The 26,729-nt window shown below is 45.0% G+C and overlaps 1 protein-coding gene across 1 annotated transcript in view; it reads right to left on the bottom strand.

Moving 5' to 3' along the window:
• The window catches only part of LOC139406385 (SH3 and multiple ankyrin repeat domains protein 3-like), a 254,120-nt gene that overhangs the window by 25,246 nt on the left and 202,145 nt on the right, over positions 1-26,729 (bottom strand). The window contains 2 exon segments of the mRNA XM_071148926.1: positions 1,463-1,538; positions 18,598-18,711. Of these exon segments, the coding sequence (XP_071005027.1) occupies positions 1,463-1,538; positions 18,598-18,711 (190 nt within the window).

The raw sequence follows: 26,729 nt of genomic DNA, 5'->3' as shown, positions 1-26,729 counted from the left end.
CCATACAGTTAGTGAATTGAACACTAGACACACTGGCATGGGAGACCTGGAGTTCAGTCGTGTGTTAGCTGTTAGTTACGCCAACTGCCCAGCCACTTACCCCGGGTAGACAGAGCCCCTGCTGACGGGGCATGGAGACCCCTGAAAAACCCTCCTGTGTCAGGGAGCAGAGGTTTCAGAGATACAATTTAACTAGAGGACTTGCTTAATATACAGTGTGCAAAGCTGTCATCAAGGCAAAGGGAGGCTACTTTGAAGAATCTAAAATATACTTTGTTTTAACACTTTTTTGGTTACTACATGATTCCATATGTGTTATTTCATAGTTTTGATGTCTTCACTATTATTATACAACGTATAACATAGTAAAAATAAATAAAAACCCTTGAATGAGTAGGTGTGTCCATACCTTTGACTGGTACTGTATTGTGTGTGTGTGTATGTGTTTGTGTGTATATGTGTGTGTGTGTGTGTGTATATAGGGGGTTTACAAATACAGTTCAACATCTTTCTCTCTTACCCCTCCTCTTAGCCTACATCCTGTATATCCAACCAGCTCTAAACTTTTCCCCTTCACAGCCACAGAATAGCTTTGTTTCTGTTCAACCATACATGCTCTGAATCGCGCTAATGTTGCATTCACAATTCTATTCTATGAACTCCTGTTTAGATACAGTACTACTCAGGTATTAAAAAAATATTCCTTACATTCATATTCAGATTAACATCCAATGTAGCACATTCATGTTCCATAATGTAATTACAGTCTGACGCGTAATAATGTTCCATAAAGTAGCCATTCACAGTATAATGCTAAAGACTTCCATTCAAGAGCTTTGACATTCTACCCAATTCAGAGCCACCTCTGCTGCCTTAGCTCTCACACACTCTTCATGATTCACTCTGTACCCATTGTACGTAGTGAGTCATATTGGGGCGGTATGCTAATTGTAGTGGGTCTAGGCAGGGTAAGGTGGAGGTGACATGATCCATAAAACTAGCCTCTCTCTCTCTCTCGTCGGGAGAGAGAGAGCGAGAAAGCTGAGGGGAAACAACTCTCTGATACCAAGCACCTCTCTCCCGACAAGCTGACTCTGACATTTAGAGTGAATTTACATCAGAACACAGTCCTATAGCATATAGTGTTCTGCTGTCCTCACTCCCAGCCTGCACATCTGATTTACCTGAGAATGAGCACTCACACTCTCCTTTATTACTGATTGATGTCACAGGCAGTACAATTCAGAGAGAGGGGGACAAAGGACGAGAGGGAGAGAGACACTCACCCACACACGCATACACAAAGGGAATGTTTCAATAATCCAAGTTTTATATGAGGCCTCGGTTGAGAGTGGGACTCATGCAAGCAGAATGCACTGACACTGTCTCACCCCTAGATGACAGCAGCATCACACCACATAGTGTGTGTGTGTGTGTGTGTGTGTGTGTGTGTGTGTCTTACCTGTATGAGGAGAGGTTGTCATAGGATCCCACAGTGTAGTGTCTGAACAGTCTCTTTGTGCGGTCCTCTCTTGTCTCTGTAAAACAAAGCAACACTGTCAGTGTGTGTGTGTGGTCTTGCTTGGGCCCTGTCACTGCTTGAGTGCATTTATAATACCCCCCCCCCCCCCCACACACACACACACACATACTGCTACCCTGCTAGAGTTCTTAATTGTGTGTGTGGTGTGTGTGTTGTCAGACTATCTTGTGAGTTAATTACATTTTGTTTCTTGACATTCCCTCCACCCTGTCTGTCAGTCTGTCTGTCTGAGTCAGTGACAGCTGCCAGCTTTGTCCACCACAAGTTTCTCAACGCCAAATCACAGAAATAGCAAACAAACCTCTCTCTGTCTCCACACTCCAAGCTCCATCATCTCCACTCTTCTCTATCACTCTATCCATCTCTCTCTATTCCCCTCTTGACCCTTTCTCCACTCATATCCCCATTACCCCTCTTGTCATTCTCTTCCTGATTCCAGTCTACGCCCCTCCATCATTCTCTATACCCCTTTCAAACCTTCTCTCCTTCACTCTGCATCAATCTTTCTACCTCTCTATCCCCCTCTCTCTATCCACTCCCACTCTCTATTACTCTCTCTCCACTCCCACTCTCTATTCCTCTCTCTCCACTCCCACTCTCTCTCCACTCCCACTCTCTATTCCTCTCTCTACACTCCCACTCTCTATTCCTCTCTCTCCACTCCCACTCTCTATTAATCTCTCTCCACTCCCACTCTCTATTCCTCTCTCTCCACTCCCACTCTCTATTCCTCTCTCTCCACTCCCACTCTCTATTCATCTCTCTCCACTCCCACTCTCTATTCCTCTCTCTCCACTCCCACTCTCTATCCACCTCTCTCCACTCCCACTCTCTATCCCTCTCTCTCCACTTCCACTCTCTATCCATCTCCTCTACTCTCTATCCCTCTCCTCTACTCTCGTCGTCTCCATAAGGAGTTAATGGATACATGCCCACTGGCCTGACTCTCATTACAAATGCATAGACTTCCCCTTTCCCCTCCTCTCCCCTCTTTCACATGGCAAAAACTCACACGCATGTATACAATCAGAATACGGAATACAACAAATACCGGGCACTGATCTAGAACCCATGCCCCGCTGCTCTCATATCCAACCAGTCATAGCCCCAAAACTCTCTGTTTAGCAACGTAACCACTCAGACAGTCAGACAGTCAGCCAGAGAAGCTGCTGGAACTGGATTGGCTGTAACCCACAGGGCAGGAAGAGGAGTTAAGAAGCAGAGGACTAGGCTGAGCAGGGATAGGATGAGATGCCTATACTAACAGACAGACAGTCGAGAAGGGAGACAGGCATCTACTAGAACACTCTGTCTGTATGTCTTCCTCCTTCTCTCTTCACCCCCTTCCACCCTCTGCCCTACGGTCATACAGTGACAGTGTGATGTGGGTTAACGGGGGAAGTTAGGTTGTAGTGGTTGAGGGTGGGGGAGAAGGTCAAAGATGAGTCAGAACTTATTATACAGGGCTGGGTACTGGACGGCAGCAGTGGTGGAAAAAGTACTCAATCGTCATACTTGAGTAAATGTAAAGATACCTTAATAGAAAATGACTCAAGTGGAAGTCACCCAGTGAAATACTATCTTAGTAAACAGTCTCATGTAAAAGTAAATGCATCAAATTCCTTATATTAAGGACAGACAGGGCCATACTCCAACACTCAGACATCATTTACAAATGCAACATTTGTATTTATTGATTCTGCCAGATCAGAGGCAGAAGGGAGGACAACTCGTTATATTGATAAGTGTGTGAGTTGGACCACATTGCTGTCCTGCCTGAGCATTCGTAACTAGTACTTTTGGGTGTCAGGGAAAATGTATGGTAGTAAAAAGCACATATTTTCTTTAGGAATGGAGTGGAGTAAAAGTAGTCAAAAATATAAATATTAAAGTACAGAAGTTTGTGAGGGTCTTCGCCCAAGTCGATGTGGATGGGGGCATGCTGTTTCTGCAGTCTCCAGAAGTCCACAATCTGCTCCTTAGTTTTGTTGATGATGAGGGAGATATTATTTTCCTGACACCATTCCGCCAGGACTCTCACCTCCTCCCTTTTTGGCTGTCTCATTGTTGGCAATCAGGCCTACTACTGTTGTGTCGTCAGCAAACATGATGATTGAGTTGGAGATATGTGTGGCAGCGCTGTCATGGGTGAACAGGGAGTACATGAGGGGGCTGAGCACACACCCTTGTGGGGACCCTGTGTTGAGGATCAGCGTAGCAGAGGTGTTCCCTACATTCACCACCTGGGGTCGGCCTGTCAGGAAGTCCAGGACCCAGGCAGGGGTTCAGATCCAGGGCTCGCGCTTAGTGATGAGCTTGGAGGGCACTATGGTGTTGAAGGCTGAGCTGTAGTCGATGAACAGCATTCTTATATAGGTATTCCTCTTGTTCTGATGGGATAGGGCAGTGTGATTGTGGATAATCCATGGATCTATTGGGGTGGTATCCAAATTGTAGTGTGTCTATGTTGTTGGGTAAGGTGGAGGTGATATGATCCTTAACCCATAAGAGCCTAAGCCCTGTCTAAGCTGAAGGGTTTAAAAATTCAAGAATTTTGGAACAACAAATAGTCCCCCCCAAAAAATTCTAAAGGAAGCTTGTTTGTCCTATCTCAGAGATTTTTGAAAAATTAGAAAATATTTAGTTATTATATGTATTTAACCCGTTATTGTTGGCACTAAAGAGTCTTAATTTATACAGTACCAGTCAAAAGTTTTGCACAACTCATTCAAGGGTTTTCCTTTATTTGGACTATTTTCTACATTGTAGAATAATAGTGAAGACATCAAAACAATGAAATAACACATATGGAATGACTAGGTGTGTGTAAAACTTTGGACTGGTACTAATACAGATGAAGACTCATGTAGTAACAAAAAAATTGTTAAACAAATCAACATATATTTGAGATTCTTCAAAGCAGCCACCCTTTGCCTTGATGACGGCTTTGCACACTCTTGGCATTCTCTCAACCAGCGTCACGAGGTAGTCACCTGGAATGCATTTCAATTAACAGGTTGAATTGTGGAATTTCTTTCCTTCTTAATGCATTTGAGGCAATCAGTTGAGTTGTGACAAGGTAGGGGGGGTATACTTGGGGTACTATTTGGTAAAAGAACAAGTCCATACTATGGCAAGAACAGCTCAAATAAGCAAAGAGAAATGACAGTTCATCATGACTTTAAGACATGAAGGTCAGTCAATATGGAACATTTCAAGAACTTTAAAAGTTTCTTCAAGTGCAGTTGCAAAAACCATCAAGATCTATGATGAAACTGGCTTTTATGAGGACCGCCACAGGAAAGGAAAACCCAGAGTTACCTTTGCTGCAGAGGATAAGTTCATTAGAGTTAACAGCCTCAGAAATTGCAGCCCAAATAAATGCTTCACAGTGTTCAAGTAGCAGACACATCTCAATATCAACTGTTCAGAGGAGACTGTGTGAATCAGGCCTTCATGGTCAAATTTCTGCAAGGAAACCACTACTAAAGGACACCAATAAGAAGACACTTGCTTGAGGCAAGAAACCCAAGCAATGGACATTGGACAACCTTTGGTTTGATTAGTCCAAATTTGACCGCAGTGTCTTTGTGAGAAGCAGAGTAGGTGAACGGATGATCTCTGAATGTGTAGTTCCCACCGTGAAGCATGGAAGAGGAGGTGTGATGGTGTGGGGGTGTTTTGCTGGTGACACTATCTGTGATTTACTTAGCATTCAAGGTACACTTAACCACCATGGCTACCATAGCATTCTTTAGCAATCCAACATCCCATCTGGTTTGCGCTTAGTGGGACTATCATTTGTTTTTCAACAGGACAATGACCCAACACACCTCCAGGCTGTGTAAGGGCTATTTGACCAAGAAGGAGAGTGATGGAGTGCTGTATCAGATGACCTGGCCTCCACAATCGCCCGACCTCAACCCAATTGAGATGAGTTGGACCGCAGAGTGAAGGAATAGCAGGAAAAGCAACCAACAAGTGCTCAGCATATGTGGGAACTCCTTGAAGACTGTTGGAAAAGCATTCCAGGTGAAGCTGGTTGAGAGAATGCTAAGCGTGTGCAAAGCTGTCATCAAGTCAAAGGGTGGCTACTTTGAAGAATCTAAAACATATTTTGATTTGTTTAACACATTTTTGGTTACTACACGATTCCATATATGTTATGTCATAGTTTTGATGTCTTTACTATTATTAAACAATGCAGAAAATAGTAAAAATAAAGAAAAACCCTTGAATGAGTAGGTGTCCAAACTTTTGACTGGTAGCCCAGCTAAACGGCACATACATACATACATACATACATACATACATACATACATACATACATACACACACACACACACACACACACACACACACTCACACACACACACACACACACACACACACACACACACACACACACACACACACACACACACACACTAAATTATCAAAAGTATGTGCACACCTACTTGTCGAAAATCCCGTTCCAAAATCATGGGCATTAAAATGGAGTAGGTCCCCCCTTTGCTGCTATAACAGCCTCCACTCTTCTGCGAAGGCTTTCCACTAGATGTTGGAACATGCTTCCATTCAGCCATGAGCATTAGTGAGGTCGGGCTCTGATATTTGGCAATTAGGCCTGTCTCACAGTCAGTGTTTCAATGAATCCCAAAGGTGTTCGATGGGGTTGAGTTCAGGGCTTTGTGGAGGCCAGTGAAGTTCTTCCACACAGATCTCGAGAAACAATTTCTGTATGGACCTTGCTTTGTGCACATGGGAATTGTCATGCTGGAACAGGAAAGGGCCTTCCCCAAACTGTTGCCACAAATTTGGATGCACAGAATCGTCTAGAATGTCATGGTCTGCTGTAGCATTAATATTTCCCTTCACTGGAACTAAGGGGCCTAGTCCGAACTATGAAAAACAGCCCCAGACCATTATTGTTCCTCCACTAAACTTTACAGTTTGCACTATGCATTGGGGCAGGTAGCGTTCTCCTGGCATTTGCTAAAACAGATAGCGTTAAGAGGGATTTGGTTGAAAGGTGGTTCTGTTCAGACTTAAGATTGTGCATCTGTGGCTGGCAAGCAGAAACAGACAGCATAATACATACACACATTATTAAAATTCAGTTTTCTGTGAAAGCTAAGCAAATAACTGAAAAAGACAGGAAATTCAAATGTGCTCCTCAACATGAACTGTATTCTAAATAACACGTACTGTGGAATGTGTGTGTGTGTGTGTGTGTGCCCACGTAGCACTGCTTCTCTCTAGGCAGGATGCAAGAGCTGTTCTGTCCTTGTTTGAAGGGCGCAAGCCGCTTCACCTCCATTAACACACGCACACGTACCCCTCACACACACGTACCCCTCACACACACAACCCTCCACACCGCTTTACATCCTCAGTTTCTATGTTTCTCTGTTAGCCAGATATGTTCTGCTTCCTCACTCTCCAGTAAGCCAGTAACATGGCCAGCTGGCTGAATCACCTTGCTGACCTCCAGCTCACACAACAAGCCCAGCTAAACGGCACCTGCTTAAACACACTCGCTTCTGGCACACACCTGACCTCACGTAGCACACACACACACACACAACACACACACACACACCACACACACACACACACACACAACACACACCACACACACACACACACACTCTGGGGAACATAGCCAACACGCACCCAACGCTTACCCCAGGCCCAGATCACACTCCTTCCCCCTACCCACTACTGTAGGTCCCCTAAGAAGTTGGGATAGTACACTCAGTAGGATCCCTTACCAAAGGGGATAGTACACTCAGTAGGATCCCTTACCAAAGGGGATGATACACTCAGTATTTCTAAGCAGAATAGATATGGTCATGTATACGTGGGTTATAGATCAGTATGAACCCAAACCTCTCCTCTCGTTTCCTCTCTATCTGCTACAGACAGTCTCCAAAGAGACACACTGTAATGAGAACATGATACAGTCACCCTTCATTTTCTCACTTTCTTTTTGTCTTTAACGTGTTTTAGACACAGTGGCCTCACTTAAGACTGGCCAATTTCCTTACAGAGGAGAGCGTGAAAAAAGAGAGGGAGAAAAGAGAGTGCGCTTGTCCTTACAGAAAGAAACACACTGTACCTTTAGTCTTTAGAATTAACTTTAGAATCAGAATAATTTAGGTTGTAATAGGATAAAGTTAGAGACGGTCAGAGAAGGGAGGGGTAAGGGAAGGGACACGGGACAAAAGATAAAGTACAAAGAGAATGTACAAAAGGAAAGAACAAAAAGCAGGATCTGTATTATTTTAAACACGTACATGTACAGTTTTAGCCTGTCTGGCTGTGTGTCTGCTAATCTTTTTACAGTTACTATGACAACAGATAGACCATGTGAACCCTAGGTGTTTCTCTATCCGTCACTGCAAATGATTGTGTGAAAAGTAAAAACTTGGAAAAGTGTGGTTAGTAAGTTCAGGAGTTCAGGAGAGAATAAGAGGAGGGAGATATGCAAAGAGACGGAAAGGGAGAGAACGGGAAGAACAAGTTAAAAAATTACAATGAACAAAAAATCTCCAAAACGACTGTGGCGGCTTATGGTAGAGAAATTAACTTTAATTTATCTGGCAACAGCTCTGGTGGACATTCCTGCAGTCAGCATTCTTGAGACATCTGTGGCATTGTGTTGTGTGACAAAATTGCACATTTTAGAGTGGCCTTTTATTGTCCCCAGGACAAGGTGCACCTGTGATTATTGTGCATATAAAACATTTCTGGGATCTTTTATTTCAGCTCATGAAACATGTGACCAACACTTTACATGTTGAATTTATATTTTTGTTCAGTGTAAATAACAGATGAAGAAATGGAAAATAAAGTGCAGGAGATCAATAGAAGTTATGTGAGAAACGGAGGAGGGTTGAACACTGTGAGATGACAGTTATTTCACAGCTGAAAACAGAGTGAAAAATAAGTCTGTATTCAGCCAGTCAAGGTTGTCAGATCATTTGACTCTACACCAAGACTGACTGTCATTTCACAGAGAGAGCGAGTGAGAGCGAGAGAGAGAGCATTTGAGGAAAAGTAGAGAGAGAGAGTTCAGTCAGTCGGTCAGTCAGTCTAAACCCAGCAAGCCTTTTTATATTTGAACAGCCAGGGTGATGAGGTGCTTTGATCAATGCAGAGGCTCAGCCTGACAAAGATACTGCCAGTACAGTAAGGTTTGTTAATAGAACACAACTGGGAGAGATCAGTTAAAAACCAACACAGTTCATTACCACTACCATAGGTAAAGGAAGATAGGGCAACATTGAACCTATTATTTACAGTAGGCCTGTCGTTTACTTTTATAGATCTTGCAGTCCCCAAAATGAAAACCCCACCCACCCTGTATGGTCAAGCTAGCTAATTCAAGCACTCCGGAGGTATTTGAAAGTATTTCATGTAAATGTTTGACGCAGGTCTGGTTAAGAGCTGTACATATCCCACTTACCCTGGTAACGGCCATGACACATAGAGTAGGGCTGTTCCGCCTTGACCAAGGTTACTATCCCATCTATTCTACTGCAGAGAACTGGCAGGACTGACACTAATACAGGGCAACAATCCATCCCCCAGCTCCTACTACCTATCTATGACTCTACACTCTACTACCCACACTGCTCCCTACCGTCCATCACTAACTTCTGCATTCCTATCACCACTGTTCCCTCCTATCACCACACCCCCTGATGCTGCCGGAGGGCAGGTCACATCCAGCTGTCACTTCTTCAAATCCACATTCCTGTTGTCCCAAAAGCGCTTCATGGATGCTGACAAGGAAAATGATACAGAAGCAATTCCACTTGGATTCCTTTTGAATACCTGTCTTCATCTTCTCAGTGTGTATCTGAGTCCATCTCTCCTGTCTTTAAGCTGTCCGTCCTTCTTTCCTTCGCTCTCTAGTCATGTGGCCAGTTATTTCCCTCTCTGTATTGCTCCCTCACATATACCTCTCCCTTTCTCTCTCCTCAAGTCTCTCAGTCTGAGTGTGTGTGACTGTGTGTGACTGTGTGTGTGTCTAAAAATACCTTGGTTCTCTCTGAGGAGGCATTGAATAATTCAGTCAGATTCAGACAACAACTACTGTACAACATGTACATCTACCACATCATCAGTAGCACAATAGCATACAAAGGGTTGTACTGGGGCTGGGGGGAGAGTATGATTAGTCATGCGAGGCCTATCTCTGCCACTTAACCTGCTCTGGACACACACAGGACAAACCTGTGTGTGTTTGTGTGTGTGTGCGCATGTGTGTCAACTTGGCAGATGTGCCAAACACAATGTCGGCAATCTCAGTGGGTTTCCTGGTGCACGCAAACACACACATATTCAGGCATCATGTGTTTGGCATCTGTAGTGTGTGGAACCATGACAGTATGAATTGGAATTGGCTTTTGTCATCCAGTTTAGTCACCCAGTGTATTGATGTGTGTGCTGATGTGTGTGTGTCACCCTATGTGCTCCTTGTCTTTGCTCCACAGTGTGGCCCGATAGACTATATGGACAATGAATCAAAGCACTCTCTCTCTCCCTCTCTCTCTCTCTCTCTCTCTCCCTCCCTCTCCCTCTCTCTCCCTCTCCCTCCCTCTCCCTCTCTCTCCCTCTCTCTCCCTCTCCCTCTCTCTGCAATATTTGTTTTAGCAGTATCCACAGTTTTTATGACGTTAGGGTGGAAGAGGGCAGAGTAACTTTCCTGGGGTTTGGAAGGTGTGGTGTGCGCGATGGCTTCTCAGCCTAGCGCGGAGAAGACGCTGTGGATTCAGGTGTGTTCCTGAGAATGGAGTTAAGGTGGAGGAGGTTCTGCTCACGGTCGGTGAACCAGTAGGAGCTGAATTTATACATTCTGCTTCTAGAATGAACAAAGCTGTGGTTGTGTTCATGAAAAGGGCTAATTTGGTTGGTAGGCTAATTGCTAGCGGAATATTTGTAAGGGATGTGTTGGTGTCAATTTCATCTCTCTCTACCCCTAACAGACTCTTTACTATTGTTTAATGGGATGGTCTCTGCGCGCCTCAGGGTTGGTGAGTATGGTAAATGTATGCAGAACAGGATATATATATTTTTTTAAATTTTTTAAGGGGGGAGGTGAGTTTTTCCTGAAATGAGATTGTTTAAGTAAAGAAAGACAAACAGTGTGTTGATGTGTGTGTGTGTGTCACCCTATGTGCTCCTTGTCAAAAGTGATTTGTTTTTGCTCCACAGTGTGGCCTGATAGACTATATGGACAATGAATCATCTCTCTCTCTCTCTCTCTCTCTCTCTCTCTCTCTCTCTCTCTCTCTCTCTCTCTCTCTCTCTCTCTCTCTCTCTCTCTCTCTCTCTCTCTCTCTCTCTCTCTCTCTCTCTCTCTCTCTCTCTCTCTCTCTCTCTCTCTTGGCTCTGCACACTTGACGAATTTCTGATGGAATGGAGACAGTGGCCATCACTCTGACACACACACCTATGTACGTGCTCACACACGGGCACACACCCATATAGGAAACAAGCCAATCCCTTCAGGTGTCTGAAGGCTAAAGGGGGGGTGACCTCAACTGAATTCAATAATACTGACTCAGCTAAAACACTAATGCTAAAGACATGTCCTCCTGCTAGTGGTCCCTCCCTTCTCCTCTCTTCCTCTTCTCTCTCCTCTCTCTCTCTAATAAAATGGATTAGTTGCCTATGCTAATATCTCTGCTGACGCTGCTGGCTTTCAGGTAACACTGTTACAGAGAGAGAGAAAGTGAGCGTGTGTGTGTGTGCGTGCGTGCATATAGAATTAGCATATTGCCTCCATGAGACACTGTCTGTATCTCACTTCTTCTTCTTGTCCCTCTCTTTGCACCGTCTCTCATCATGTCATCATTTCCTCCCAACAGGTAGGTCATCCCTGTTAGAGGCGTGCTAACCTGGACTGATTAACATGTGTGAATGACCTTGCTAACACAGCACTTTACACTCAAAAAGTTCCAAAAGGGTTCTTCGGCTGTCCCCATAGGAGAGCCCTTTGTGGTTCCAGGTGGAACACTTTTGTCTTCTATGTAAAGCCCTCTGTGGAAAGGGTTCTACATGGAACCCAAACATTTTCTACATGGAACCAAAAGGGTTCCGCCTGGAATCAAAAAAGGTTCTTCAAAGGGTTCTCTAGAATCTAGTCTAGATAGCACCTCTTTTTCTAAGAGTGTAGAGCTTCTGTTTGAATGTGATTATTACTGCCTCATCTCAGAGCTCTGGGATCAAATGCAGCCTGAGCTAGTTACATCTGTGTATGTGTGTCTGCCAAAACTCCAAAACAAATCTGAGGGAAGATACCTTGTGCCTCTATCTGCCCCTCACTTCTCTCAATGACCACAGCTCCCCCTGTCTTTCTTCTGCCTGCTCTCTCCTCTTTTCTCTCTTTCCCTTTCTCTTTCAGCCGTGACTTCCTTTTCACTCCTGCTGCAGAGGTCCTGTGATTAGCATTCCAGGAGAGTAGAGAGGGTGTGAGAAAGAGAGGGAGAAAAGGAGGGATAGATAGAGAGGGTGCGGATGAAGAAGAGACTCCCAAACTTTTTAATGGGAAGGCTAAAAATAGAGCAGTCTTTATCAGACTGGTGAGTCATTCAACTACTCAGCACTGGGGAGGGAGGGTGGGAGGGGAGGGAGGGAAGTTGGGAGGGAAGGGGAGGGAGGGGGAAAGAGATGAGAGTGAATACATACAAAACCATTAAGAGACCTCAAGCCTTGCTGCTAATGTTACATAGTAGCTAAAACTACCAGTAACACAACTTAGGGTGCTTTTACATATCCCCCTGGATCCTGGAACGTTTGGTGCCCTGATCCGCGCTATAAAGCATGTGTGAAATTCAAACGAATCATGGCTGATACTAATCCTGGACCTGCGTGAGTAGCGGTTCCAAGATCCAGGACCAGAGTACCAGGTACAGTGACGCGGCAGCGCGAGTCGCTTGGAACTTTTTTCCAAATGGAAACAAGCTCGCTAACGTCATATGGAATGTGCATCTTGCTAATCACACCCTGAAATTGTCATTTTCAGGTCTTGTGAAAGCAAAACATATTCTGTAGAATTCTCACAAAGGCTCCAGGAAACCGAACCAGGGTACCGAATTTCATATGTGAAAATGCCCTTAGTTTAAAGAACTGTGATATCACCATAGCATCCACAGTCACGCATGTGCATGGCATGCGCACCCCCAAATGCAAAAGCAAACAAATCAAATCAAATTTTATTTGTCACATACACATGGTTAGCAGATGTTAATGCGAGTGTAGCGAAATGCTTGTGCTTCTAGTTCTGACAATGCAGTAATAACAAGTAATCTAACTAACAATTCCAAAACTACTGTCTTGTACACAGTGTAAGGGGATAAAGAATATGTACATAAGGATATATGAATGAGTGATGGTACAGAGCAGCATAGGCAAGATTCAGTAGATGGTATCGAGTACAGTATGTACAAATGAGATGAGTATGTAAACAAAGTGGCATAGTTTAAAGTGGCTAGTGATACATGTATTACATAAGGATACAGTCGATGATATAGAGTACAGTATATACGTATGCATATGAGATGAATAATGTAGGGTAAGTAACATTATATAAGGTAGCATTGTTTAAAGTGGCTAGTGATATATTTACATCATTTCCTATCAATTCCCATTATTAAAGTGGCTGGAGTTGAGTCAGTGTCAGTGTGTTGGCAGCAGCCACTCAGTGTTAGTGGTGGCTGTTTAACAGTCTGATGGCCTTGAGATAGAAGCTGTTTTTCAGTCTCTCGGTCCCAGCTTTGATGCACCTGTACTGACCTCGCCTTCTGGATGATAGCGGGGTGAACAGGCAGTGGCTCGGGTGGTTGATGTCCTTGATGATCTTTATGGCCTTCCTGTGACATCGGGTGGTGTAGGTGTCCTGGAGGGCAGGTAGTTTGCCCCCGGTGATGCGTTGTGCAGACCTCACTACCCTCTGGAGAGCCTTACGGTTGAGGGCGGTGCAGATGCCATACCAGGCGGTGATACAGCCCGCCAGGATGCTCTCGATTGTGCATCTGTAGAAGTTTGTGAGTGCTTTTGGTGACAAGCCGAATTTCTTCAGCCTCCTGAGGTTGAAGAGGCGCTGCTGCGCCTTCTTCACGATGCTGTCTGTGTGAGTGGACCAATTCAGTTTGTCTGTGATGTGTATGCCGAGGAACTTAAAACTTGCTACCCTCTCCACTACTGTTCCATCGATGTGGATAGGGGGGTGTTCCCTCTGCTGTTTCCTGAAGTCCACAATCATCTCCTTAGTTTTGCTGACGTTGAGTTTGAGGTTATTTTCCTGACACCACACTCCGAGGGCCCTCACCTCCTCCCTGTAGGCCGTCTCGTCGTTGTTGGTAATCAAGCCTACCACTGTTGTGTCGTCCGCAAACTTGATGATTGAGTTGGAGGCGTGCGTGGCCACGCAGTCGTGGGTGAACAGGGAGTACAGGAGAGGGCTCAGAACGCACCCTTGTGGGGCCCCAGTGTTGAGGATCAGCGGGGAGGAGATGTTGTTGCCTACCCTCACCACCTGGGGGCGGCCCGTCAGGAAGTCCAGTACCCAGTTGCACAGGGCGGGGTCGAGACCCAGGGTCTCGAGCTTGATGACGAGCTTGGAGGGTACTATGGTGTTGAATGCCGAGCTGTAGTCGATGAACAGCATTCTCACATAGGTATTCCTCTTGTCCAGATGGGTTAGGGCAGTGTGCAGTGTGGTTGAGATTGCATCGTCTGTGGACCTATTTGGGCGGTAAGCAAATTGGAGTGGGTCTAGGGTGTCAGGTAGGGTGGAGGTGATATGGTCCTTGACTAGTCTCTCAAAGCACTTCATGATGACGGAAGTGAGTGCTACGGGGCGGTAGTTTAGCTCAGTTACCTTAGCTTTCTTGGGAACAGGAACAATGGTGGCCCTCTTGAAGCATGTGGGAACAGCAGACTGGTATAGGGATTGATTGAATATGTCCGTAAACACACCGGCCAGCTGGTCTGCGCATGCTCTGAGGGCGCGGCTGGGGATGCCGTCTGGGCCTGCAGCCTTGCGAGGGTTAACACGTTTAAATGTCTTACTCACCTCGGCTGCAGTGAAGGAGAGACCGCATGTTTTCGTTGCAGGCCGTGTCATTGGCACTGTATTGTCCTCAAAGCGGGCAAAAAAGTTATTTAGTCTGCCTGGGAGCAAGACATCCTGATCCGTGACTGGGCTGGATTTCTTCCTGTAGTCCGTGATTGACTGTAGACCCTGCCACATGCCTCTTGTGTCTGAGCCGTTGAATTGAGATTCTACTTTGTCTCTGTACTGGCGCTTAGCTTGTTTGATAGCCTTGCGGAGGGAATAGCTGCACTGTTTGTACTCGGTCATGTTACCAGACACCTTGCCCTGATTAAAAGCAGTGGTTCGCGCTTTCAGTTTCACACGAATGCTGCCATCAATTCACGGTTTCTGGTTAGGGAATGTTTTAATCGTTGCTATGGGAACGACATCTTCAACGCACGTTCTAATGAACTCGCACACCGAATCAGCGTATTCGTCAATGTTGTTATCTGACGCAATACGAAACATCTCCCAGTCCACGTGATGGAAGCAGTCTTGGAGTGTGGAGTCAGCTTGGTCGGACCAGCGTTGGACAGACCTCAGCGTGGGAGCCTCTTGTTTTAGTTTCTGTCTTTAGGCAGGGATCAACAAAATGGAGTCGTGGTCAGCTTTTCCGAAAGGGGGGCTGGGCAGGGCCTTATATGCGTCGCGGAAGTTAGAGTAACAATGATCCAAGGTCTTTCCACCCCTGGTTGCGCAATCGATATGCTGATAAAATTTAGGGAGTCTTGTTTTCAGATTAGCCTTGTTAAATTCCCCAGCTACAATGAATGCAGCCTCCGGATAAATGGTTTCCAGTTTGCAAAGAGTCAAAGAAAGTGTAAACACCAATACTCACAGACAGCAGCATTTCACCACTCATCACTCAATGTTGTGTTAATGAATTGAATCAATCAATATCCTTTTCTTTCTCTCTCTCTCTCTCTCTCTCTCTCTCTTTATCAGTCTCTCCCTCCCTCCTTATATTTTCCTTCCCTTCATCCCTCTGTCCTGAATCCCTCTGTCCTGAATCCCTCTGTCCTGAATCCCCCTCTGTACTCTCCCTCTTTCTCTCCTACCTGCAGTGACTTATAAAGTGTCATCTCCATTGTTGTCTCCTTGGCGTATGTGTGTGTGTGTGTGTGTGTGTGTGTGTGTGTGTGTGTGTGTGTGTGTGTGTGTGTGTGTGTGTGTGTGAGTGAGTGAGTGAGTGAGTGAGTGAGTGAGAGAGAGAGAGAGAGAGAGACAGAAAGAGACAGACAGAGATAGTCACAATAAATAACTGAGATTCACTGATGGCCTGACCCTGACCTTAACTCTACCCATATCCATCTCTCTCTCTCTCTCTCTCTCTCTCTCTGACACGGACCAGAACCTTACCGCCAAATCAAATGGGAGGGGTAGAGAGAAAGAGACACGGAGAGGGAGAGGGTAAGAGGGAGAGGGGGAGAGCACAGTGAGTCACGACACAGGGTTGATGTATAGGAGCAGAGAGATCACTCCAGATTCAAGTAGAAATGTGATGTTGCCATCAAAACAGTCCACTAGGGCTATTTTTCTCAAACTCATAATAAGCCCGGAGCTTCGATTGAACCCGCAGTTCATGGAGCAGTAGCTTGCTGCTTAGACTACTGCGCCATCCATTAACAATGAGTTATCAAGGCCAGTCTTAATTAATAACTCAACTTTTTTTTCTGTTTTAACCCAGTCCCAAACCTTAATCCTCAATTTAACCAATTGTAATTCATGTCTAAATTGTTAACCAATTGGAATTAATCCCTGAAGTTAAGCCTAGAGTTTTTTCTATATCCCAAACCGTAGCTCTTTTTTTAACCCAGTCGGAATGAATGCATTAATTTAACCGTAGATTTGTTTCTGGGAGCCTAACATGGCTAAAACGTCTGGAGCTCATGAGGGAGCTGTGTGCATAACTAAAGGATGTCGCCACTAGGGGCAACGCTGAGCGCTATTACCATCAAGCTGGCTTGGGTTTTGCTAGGGTGTTGTGGATGGGTGTGGCGGATGGGTGTTGTGGATGGGTGTGGCGGATGGGTGTGGCGGATGGGTGTGGCGGATGGGTGTTGTGGATGGGTGTGGCGGATGGGTGTTGCGGATGGGTGTGGTGGATGGGTGTTGTGGATGGGTGTGGCGGATGCGCATAATCCGCGAGCTCCGTCTTAGAGGATCACGTGTTCAATCCCAGTTATAGACACACGCTTTTGCAACTTCTAAATTTGCCGTTTGGAGCAACTTCGAAATTTGACGTTTGGAGAAAAGTGGAAAAACGTCTAATTCTGCAGTGGGAATCTGAGAGCGTGTAGAGACTGCAACACAGTCAGTTTTCTCAAACACACTGATTTGTAGGAGAGTCAATAAACAACTTCAATACGCACACGCGCACGCGCACACACACACACACACACACACACACACACACACACACACACACACCAGTGTTGTTTGGGTTAGATCATTGTAGACAGGGGCTGTCTTTCCTGCTTCACTGAGCTGAGATATACTGCCGTGACTGTCAGTGAAGCCTCAATGCTTACCTTCAGGTAGACAATGGTATGTGTGTGTGGAGGTGTTTGTCTGAGTGTGTGTGTGTGTGTACTTGTGTCTATGTCTCTGAGTTTGTGTGTCCTCTAGTATGTTACCTATTATTTCATCACTATTGAAACATCTGGGATACATAGAACTCCTTCAAAACAACTGTGTATCACCAACTGTTGAGTTTCAACAATTACACAGCATTATTTATTCAGCTGGATTTATTTATTGCACCAAAATCATTTGTCGAGTTAATATTCAACAATCTAAGAAAAACATACAGTATAACGCTTCTGTACTTTAATACCCAGTGGAAAGACATGAAGGAGAACTGGGTGGAGGGAGGAGGGAAACATAGAGAGAGGAGGGGGAAGAGACAAATAGAATAGAGAGAGAGTAAGAGAAGGGGGGTGCAGCAAGAGAGGAGAGGGAATAAGGAAACACAGGAGTGAGAGGAGAAAAAACAGAGACAGAGAGCTGCCTTTTCATCATCTCTTCTCCTCTGTCTTTTAGTGAATCCTCCCTCATTCTTCTCCATCACTATTTCACTCCCTCCCTTCCTTCCTCTCCATATCTCCTCACCCCTCCCATCAGGGGACACGATTCCTCAAGTGGTATTGAGGGGAAAGACAAGAGACATTCCTCATCCACCCATTTCCACAAAACCCTCCCTAGCCACATCCTCAGACTCCTTTCCAGAACACCTCTCCCCATCCCACTGCTCTATACAGTAGGTAGGAGCTGCATCAGTGGGTTCCTAATGGGACTTGCGGTGTGATTCAGAAAGCCTGTTTAACACACACTCTGTGATGGAGAAGGTTCATGAACCTTTATGGTTCAATAAACACACCACCTGTTTACACATAAACCAATCTAAACATGCAGAGATAGATAGTACATTAATGAATGCAGCATGATTTCTTTTTCATGGGCTCTGTTGTCCTTGTTTATTGCCACATACACCGATAGGTGCAGTAAAATGTGTTGTTTTATAGGGTCAGCCATAGTAGTATGGCACCCCAGGAGCAAAACAGGGTTAAGTGCCTTGCCCAAAGGCAGTTCAACAGATGTTTTCACCTTGTCAGCTCAGGTATTTGGCCCAATGCTCTAACCGATAGGCTACCTGGCTAAGTGAGACTGATGGTTCATTCATCATGTGATTATGAGCATCTTCAGGTGTGTTTTTGGTATGTGTGCATGTGTGTGGGGGTGTGCGTGTCAGTATACACATTAGAGGTCAGCACACATGATACTGTACATACATGGCTGAATCAGCACCTTGGACAGCACCCGTAGATTCACCAGCCTGTTCAGCACCGTGGACAGGGCTAGCGAGCCAAAGTAAATATACACTGTGAAGAGTGAGAGAGTGTGTGTTTTACAGAGCTGTCTGTGTGTGTTCTTCAGTCATTACCTAGCCGAGGGTCGTACTGTCTCATCTGAACCTCCTCCACACAGTCGGCAGGGAACCAGCCTGTTCTCCCCTTGACCGTGCCCTCCCAGAAGCCTCCTTCTCCTATACTCAACACTGACACAGGGGGAGAGACAGAGACAGAGAAAGTTAACTACAGCATATGTACAGTTCATTGCAGGTTAACAGATACAGATGAGTCTCCACTGTGGCTAAAAGGAAGTAGATGTCACAGAACGTTGGGTGGAGCAAGTTGTAAGCCCCTCATCACAGTCAGTTCTTGTATCCTGTGGATAAAGTGGACAATTACATTTTTATTTTTATTTTGACCAGGAAGTCCCATTGAGGTTGGACGACCTCTTTTTCATTTTATTTCCTGAAAATAACAGATGCAAACCCCACACTGGCAATCACTCAGTAAATAGCCAATATTCAATATATTCAATTGCATGGCAGTGAGTTGTGTGTGTTCTTAGTCAAGGCAGGCATTTGGTGTGTGTGTGTGTGTGTCTCAGTGTGTGTTTTCGTGTGTGTGGTGTGTGTACGTGTGTAATTGCGTGCATGAGTGTGCCCTGCCGTGGTAATTAGAGACGAATGTATGGTTGATATTAATCTTCGCTGCAGGACTGAGTCAAGCGCTCATTTCCACTAAGCTTATCCATTACCTCAACACACACATGTTAACATACACATTCATTACGCACAGGCTAACAAGAAGACTAAGGAGCTGGACATACACATATATCGACACACACATAAACGAACACCAGCTAGAACTCTGGCTGTGTTCTACTGAACCCTCATCCTTCCATGGTTGCTAGGTTACGGCAAAGTCAAGTTGCAGCATGTGGCTGGTTTGAAGAATGTTAGAATGATGGGATGTTAACCTATTGGAATGTTAACATGATGGAATGACGGTATGTGCTACCCAGGATGAATTCTCCAATCTCACTTTGTGAGTGACACTTGACTTCTTATATCTCAGGACAGGTGACCATACGTTGGGAAACTGCACTAGCACGTCACTAGCCTGCCAGTACACATCTGCTACCTCAGCATGGAGAATCCAGCATAGAACCAGAGTCCCAGGCAAAGGCAGGGCTCACTCTGATCGGATAGAGGAGCTGCATCGACCCCCTCTCCTGGAGGAAACCTGCTGTGTTCCCTCTCTCTGATCACAGATTAAACCTGCTTCACTGTGTCAGTCTCCTGGGCATACTCCCTCTATGCCGTTCCCTGTCCTTTGGCTTGGCATACCACCATTTCATAGCACTAAACGATTACTTGCCTTCACTCTATTCAGAAATGTCTCAACAGTGAAATATGGTAGACTTTCAGGGAACTGACACACACACACCCCATCATCTCTAATTCCCTTCTTCAGCTGAATACACCCGAGCTGGCTGTAATCAAGGACCAGGAAATCAACCTGCCAATTAGCAGACAGCCACAGGAACCATGATGATAAGCTCCTCAATAACCCCAGAGCATTGCATCACCACTTAAATATGCAGTCTGGGGCCTCACGAGTGGCACAGAGGTCTAAGGCACAGCATCACTACAGACCCAGGTTCATACCCAGGCTATGTCACAGCCGGCCGCGACCTGGAGACCCTTGAGGCGGTGCACAATTTTCCCAGCGTCGTCCGGGTTAGGGGAGGGTTTGGCCGGCCGGGATGTCCTTGTCCCATCGCGTTTTAGCAACTCCTGTGGCGGGCCCGGGCGCATGCACGCTGACACGGTCGCCAGTTCAACGCATTGGTGCATCTGGCTTCCGGGTTAAGTAAGCAGTGTGTCAAGAAGCAGTGCGGCTTGGCAAGGTCGTGTTTCGGGGGAAGTATGGCTCTCAACCTTCGCCTCTCCCGTATCCGTACGGGAGGTGCAGCGATGGAACAAGAATGTAACTACCAATTGATATCACGAAAAAGGGGTACAAATTTGTAAAATAGTATGCAAATTAAATTCGGAACGTATCATCATGACACTGTACACAAAAAACGAGGACCTGTTTTGGCTCAAGTATCACTTTCAAAACTACTGGCTGAAATGATAAAAATTCTGGAGCATAACTTTAATCCTCTCTCTGACATAAACTCATATCACACATCAACATTCATACTACAGTTCAAATTCAACGTTACTTCTGAGTCACTTCAAACTAACATCCCAAATCACATGAACATTGTATTTAATTCATGACAACTATTAGTCCACTATTGTTGAACGTGCATCTTGATGAATGCCAGAAGGCAGAGACAAACATTGGGGATTGAGATGATAAAAAGGTGAACCTTTACAAGCAATGTGGATGAACCATGAGTATCCTTTGGAGACATGTTGTCTATTCCAACACATGAATGCATTATTTTTCAACCCCTAACTTCTGCCCAGAATGACATGCTGAACTAGAGATTAGAGTGGCAGGACACAAATTCCAAAAGTATTTTTGATTGGTTCTGCTCTCCATCACTCATTCACAACATGAGTCAACAATTTGCTTCATGCGGCAGGCTCACCACTCGAACTGGTGAGCATGTAAAACCATTCCCTCGTCTTTACTCTGCGAGGAGTGTGTGTGTGTGTGTGTGTGTGTGTGTGTGTGTGTGTGTGTGTGTGTGTGTGCGTGTGTGTGTGTGTGTGTGTGTGTGAAATAAGACCCCTGACAGTGCCACTACCACAACCAGACTGTGACCAAAGATGACCGTCACCGATCACACTGAAGCGGAGAGAGCGAGAGAGAGAAAAAACGAAAGGGAGAGCGGGAAAGTGCCACAGAGAACAGGGTAATTGAGAGTGAAGGCTGATGAAATACACTTCATAAAAAGCTCAAATAACCCTGGTCCCCACAAACGTACACAAACAAGGTTTTAGGAGCGTCACCTTTACAGTGCCACTATTCAAATCAAATTACATTTCATTGGTTGCATACACATATTTGCAGATGTTGTCGCAGGTGCAGCTAAACGCTTGTGTGTCTAGCTCCAACAGACTAGCTCCAGCAGTCTAGCTCCAACAGACTAGCTCTAGCAGTCTAGCTCCAACAGACTAGCTCCAGCAGTCTAGCTCCAACAGACTAGTTCCAACAGTCTAGCTCCAACAGTCTAGCTCCAACAGACTAGCTCCAACAGACTAGCTCCAACAGACTAGCTCCAACAATACATAGCAGTACAAACCTATACAAATAAATCCCCCAAATGAAAATGAATAAATATCAGAACGAGCAATATTAGAGTATATATAAATAATGGTGTGTACAGAAAGTATGGACAGTTAAGTGATAATGCCTGAGAAGCTGATGTTTGGAGGAAATATTGGCACAGGTGTTGTTAGGCCGGAGACTAAGTCAATATATCCTCCAAACACCTGCTTCAAGGGCATTATTAATTTTATACAATGGGTTACCAACATATTAAAATAATAATTTACATTTTTATTAACGTTATTTTGATGAATTTATTCTGTTTCATCCTTCCACAAGATATAGTACCGACACAAATCTGGGGTTGCTACACAAGCCGGCTGGTTGTTTGATCTATTGGTTCGGTTGCCAGAGACGCGACCCAGTCATTCAGTCTTCGTTCTGTATCTATGGACGCGACCCAGACGTTCGTTCTAAATATTCCATTGCCATATTGGCTGGCAACGTTCTTATCCCATGCTTGCTAACAAGCCAACTACGAATAACTTACAGTTATGTCAAAGAGTGCAGCCAGAAAGCAAGGAATTAGCTGCATTTGCATTTGTTTAAGCTGTTTTCTAGTGATATTTATTTCGATACATCCATAACAAATTAAATAAAATTGTATTTGTCACATGCGCCAAAAACAACAGGTGTAGGTAGACCTTACAGTCAAGTGCTTACATACAAGCCCTTAACCAACAATGCAGTTAAGAAAATAGAGTTAAGAAAATACTAACTAAATAAACTAAAGAAAAACAAATGAAGAATATAAAAAATAACAATAATGAGACTTTATTCTGGGGGTACCAGTACTTTCTGGCTACACTCTTTTACGTGGTTGTAAGTTAGCCGCAAGGGACAAGACGGGATAAGAACGTTACTGAGTCAATGTACAGGTTAGTCAAGGTTATTTGTCCATGTAGGTAGGGGTAAAGTAACTATGCATAGATAATAAACAGCCAGTAGCAGCAGTGTAAAAACAAAGGGGTGGGGGGGGGGGTGTCAATATAAATAGTACCCGTGGAAATTAGATTAATTGTTCAGCAGTCTTATGGCTTGGGGATATAAACTGTCAAGGAACCTTTTGGACCGAGACTTGGAGCTCCGGTACAACTAGCCGTGTGGTAGCAGAGAGAACAGTCTATGACTTGGGTGACTGGAGTCTTTGACAATTATTTTGACACAGCCTGACTATATAGGTCCTGGGTGGCAGGAAGCTTGGCCCTGGTGATGTACTGGGCCGTACGCGCTACCCTCTAGCATCTTAAGGTTGGATGCCGAGCAGTTGCCATACCAGGCAGTGATGCAACCAGTCAGGATACTCTCGATGGTGCAGCTGTAGAACTTTTTGAGGACCTGGGGACCCATGCCAAATCTTTTCAGTCTCCTGAGGGGGAAAAGCCGTTGTCATGCCCTCACAACTTTCTTGGTGTGTTTAGACCATGAGAGCTTATTGGTGATGTGGACACCAAGGAATTTGAAATTCTCGACCTGCTCCACTACAGCCCCGTCAATGTGAATGGGGGCCTGTTCGGCCCTCCTTTTCCTGTAGTCCACGATCATCAACTTTGTCTTGATCACGTTGAGGGAGAGGTTGTTGTCCTGAATCTACACTGTCAGGCCTCTAACTTCCTCCATATAGGCTGTCTCACCGTTGTCGGTGATGATGCCTACCACCGTTATGTCGTCAGCAAACTTAGTGATGGCGTTGGAGTCATACTTGGCCACGCAGTCGTGGGTGAACAGGTAGTACAGGAGGGGACTAAGCTCGCACCCGTGAGGGGCCCCCGTGTTGAGGATCAGCATGACAGATGTGTTGTTGCCTACCCTTACCACCTGGGGGCGGCCCGTTAGGTAGTCTAGGATCCAGTTGCAGAGGGAGGTGTTTAGTCACAGGGTCCTTAGCTTAGTGATAAGATTTGTGGGCACTAAGGTGTTGAAAGCTGAGCTGTAGTTAATAAATAGCATTCTCACATAGGTGTTCCTTTTGTCCAGGTGGGAAAGGGCAGTGTGGAGTCCGATTGAGATTGAGTCATCTGTGGAGCTAACAACGAGCTAATGATGCTCAATTTCACCTGGCATAGAAAATTATTTTTTCTTGTCAGGACACTGTTGTTCAGAGGAGCTGGGCAACAACATAGCTAGCATAATAATTTGAAACTGAAGCTGGAAAGACTGCAAACTATCTGCACTTATTTTTGTTTTACCTGTTTTCTATTGATAGTTCTTTGTATAAATCCATACAAATAATGCTGATTCATGTGTTCTCCTGGCTGAGAAAAGCTGTCTGTTTCATCCCGACTCCCGCACGTTCATTACTATGGGAAAGCTGGATATCGAATTTGAATATTGAAACAATGTTGCAAATGTAGGAGAGACAGACAGCAAGGTTTATACAAACATGTTGAAAACTAAATGTTAGTCTAAAAGAAATGTGAGATAATGTCTAGATGTTTTTTATAGTGGGTGGAGATCAACTCTATAAATTGCCTGGCTGGGTTGATGAGACAGTGGATTGCGCAGTCAGATGGAACAGAGTAAATAGGCATTTTAACAGCATAGATTTAGTCAGTGATAACTTGTGGAATAGACACCGGCTGGAATGCAGTTTTTACCAATCAGCATTTAGGATTAGACCCACCCGTTGTATAATATACAAATAGAAAATGTTTACAGCAATAGTTATACAGGATGAACAATGAGTAGAATACAGTATATGCTAAACAAAAATCCAAATGCAACATGCAAGAATTTCAAAGATTTTACTGAGATACAGTTCTCCCGACCCCTCCTTTTTCATCCTCCAGTATTTATGTTTCTCCTGTCTTATCCAGTGTACTGTGTGAATTTAGGTATGCTCCCTCTAATTCTCTCTCTCTGTCTCTCTCGCTTTCTCTCTTCTCTCGGAGGACCTGAGCCCTAGGACCATGCCTCAGGATTACCTTGCCAGATGACTCCTTGCTGTCCCCAGTCCACCTGGTCATGCTGCTGATCCAGTTTCAACTGTTCTGCCTGCGGCTATGGAACCCTGACCTGTTCACCAGACGTGCTACTGTATCTTTTCCCGGACATGCTGTTTTGTTTTGGACTCTCTCTTTCTACTGCACCTGCTTGTCTAACTCTGAAGGATGGGCTATGAAAAGACTACTGACATTTACTCCTGAGGTGCTGACCTGTTGCACCATCTAAAACCACTGTGATTATTATTATTTGACCCTGTCAATCCCTGATCTGTTTCACCTGTCTTTGTGATTGTCTCCACCCCCCCTCCAGGTGTCACCCATCTTCCCCATTATCCCCTGTGTATTTATACCTGTGTTCTCTGTCTGTTGCCAGTTCATTTTGTTTGTCAAGCCTACCAGCATTTTTTCCCTTCCTCCTGTCTTTGTTATAGTTCCTGTTTTCTTGTTTCCCGGTGTACACCATTCCTGCCTGTCCTGACCCTGAGCCTACCTGCCGTCCTGTACCTTTGCCGCACCTATCTGGATTACTGACCTCTGCCTGCCCTTGACCTGCCCTTTTGCCTGCTCCTGTTCGAATAATAAACTTTTGTTATTTCAACACTATCTGCACCTGGGTCTTAGTCTTGAATGTGATAGACCTGCTGGTCATCTATGATTGTTTGAACATCTTGGCCATGTACTATTATAATCTCCACCCGGCACAGCCAGAAGAGGACTGGCCACTCCTCAGAGCCTGGTTCCCTCTAGGTTTCTTCCTATGTCCCTGCCTTTCTAGGGAGTTTTTCCTAGCCACCATGTTTCTACATCTGCATTGCTTGCTGTTTGGGGTTTTAGGCTGGGTTTCTGTATAGCACTTTGTGACATCTGCTGATGTAAAAAAGGCTTTAAAAATAAATTTGATTGATTTAAGGAAATGTATGGATTTCACATGACTGGGAATACAGAATACAGTCAATATTAATCTGTTGGTCACAGATGCTGTGCATAACAAAAGTTGATTGTGAATCAGAACCAGTGAGTATCTGGTGTGACCACCATTTGCCTCATGCAGCGAGACACATCTCCTTCACATAGAGCTGACTAGGCTGTTGATTGTGGCCTATGGAATGTTGTCCCACTCCTTTTCACTGGCTGTGCGAAGTAGCTGAATATTGGTGGGAACTGGAACAGGCTGTCATACACATCGATCCAGAGCATCCCAAACATGCTCAGTGGGCGACATGCCTGGTGAGTATGCAGGCCATGGTATAACTGGGACATTTTCAGCTTCCAGAAATTGTGTACAGATCATTGTGACATGGGGCCGTGCATTATCATGCCGAAATATGAGGTGATGGCAGCGGATGAATGACACGACAATGGTCCTCAGGATCTCGTCACTTTATCTCGGTGCAATAAAATTGCTATCAATAAAATGCAATTGTGTTCATTGTCCGTAGCTTATGCCCATACCATAACCCCACAGACACCATGGGGCACTCTGTTCACAACATTGACATTAGCAAACCACTCGCCCACACACAGCCATACACATGGTCTGCGGTTGTGAAGCTGGTTGGACGTACTGCCAAATTCTCAAAAATGACGTTGGAGGCGGCTTATGGTAGAGAAATTAGCATCCACTTCTCTGGCAACAGCTCTTGTGGCCAATCCTGCAGTCAGCATGCCAATTGCACGCTCCCTCAAAACTTGAGACATCGGTGGCATTCTGTTGTGTGACAAAACTGCACATTTTAGAGTGACCTTTTATTGTCCCCAGCACAAGGTGTAATGATCATGCTGTTCAATATGCTACATCTGTCAGGTGGAGGAATTATCTTGGCAAAGGAGAAATGCTCACTAACAGGGATATAAACAAATTTGTGCAAAACATTTGGGGCGGCAGGGTAGCCTAGTGGTTAGAGCATTGGACTAGTACCTTCACAAGGTTGCAAGTTCAAACCCCTGTGCTGACAAGGTACAAATCTGTCGTTCTGCCCTGTCATTGAAAA

Source organism: Oncorhynchus clarkii, chromosome 1 (genome assembly GCF_045791955.1).
Source record: "Oncorhynchus clarkii lewisi isolate Uvic-CL-2024 chromosome 1, UVic_Ocla_1.0, whole genome shotgun sequence".
NCBI classification, from domain to species: Eukaryota; Metazoa; Chordata; class Actinopteri; order Salmoniformes; family Salmonidae; genus Oncorhynchus; species Oncorhynchus clarkii.
Note: the sequence above shows the minus strand (reverse complement) of the source record. Positions and strands in the feature narration are given on the sequence as shown.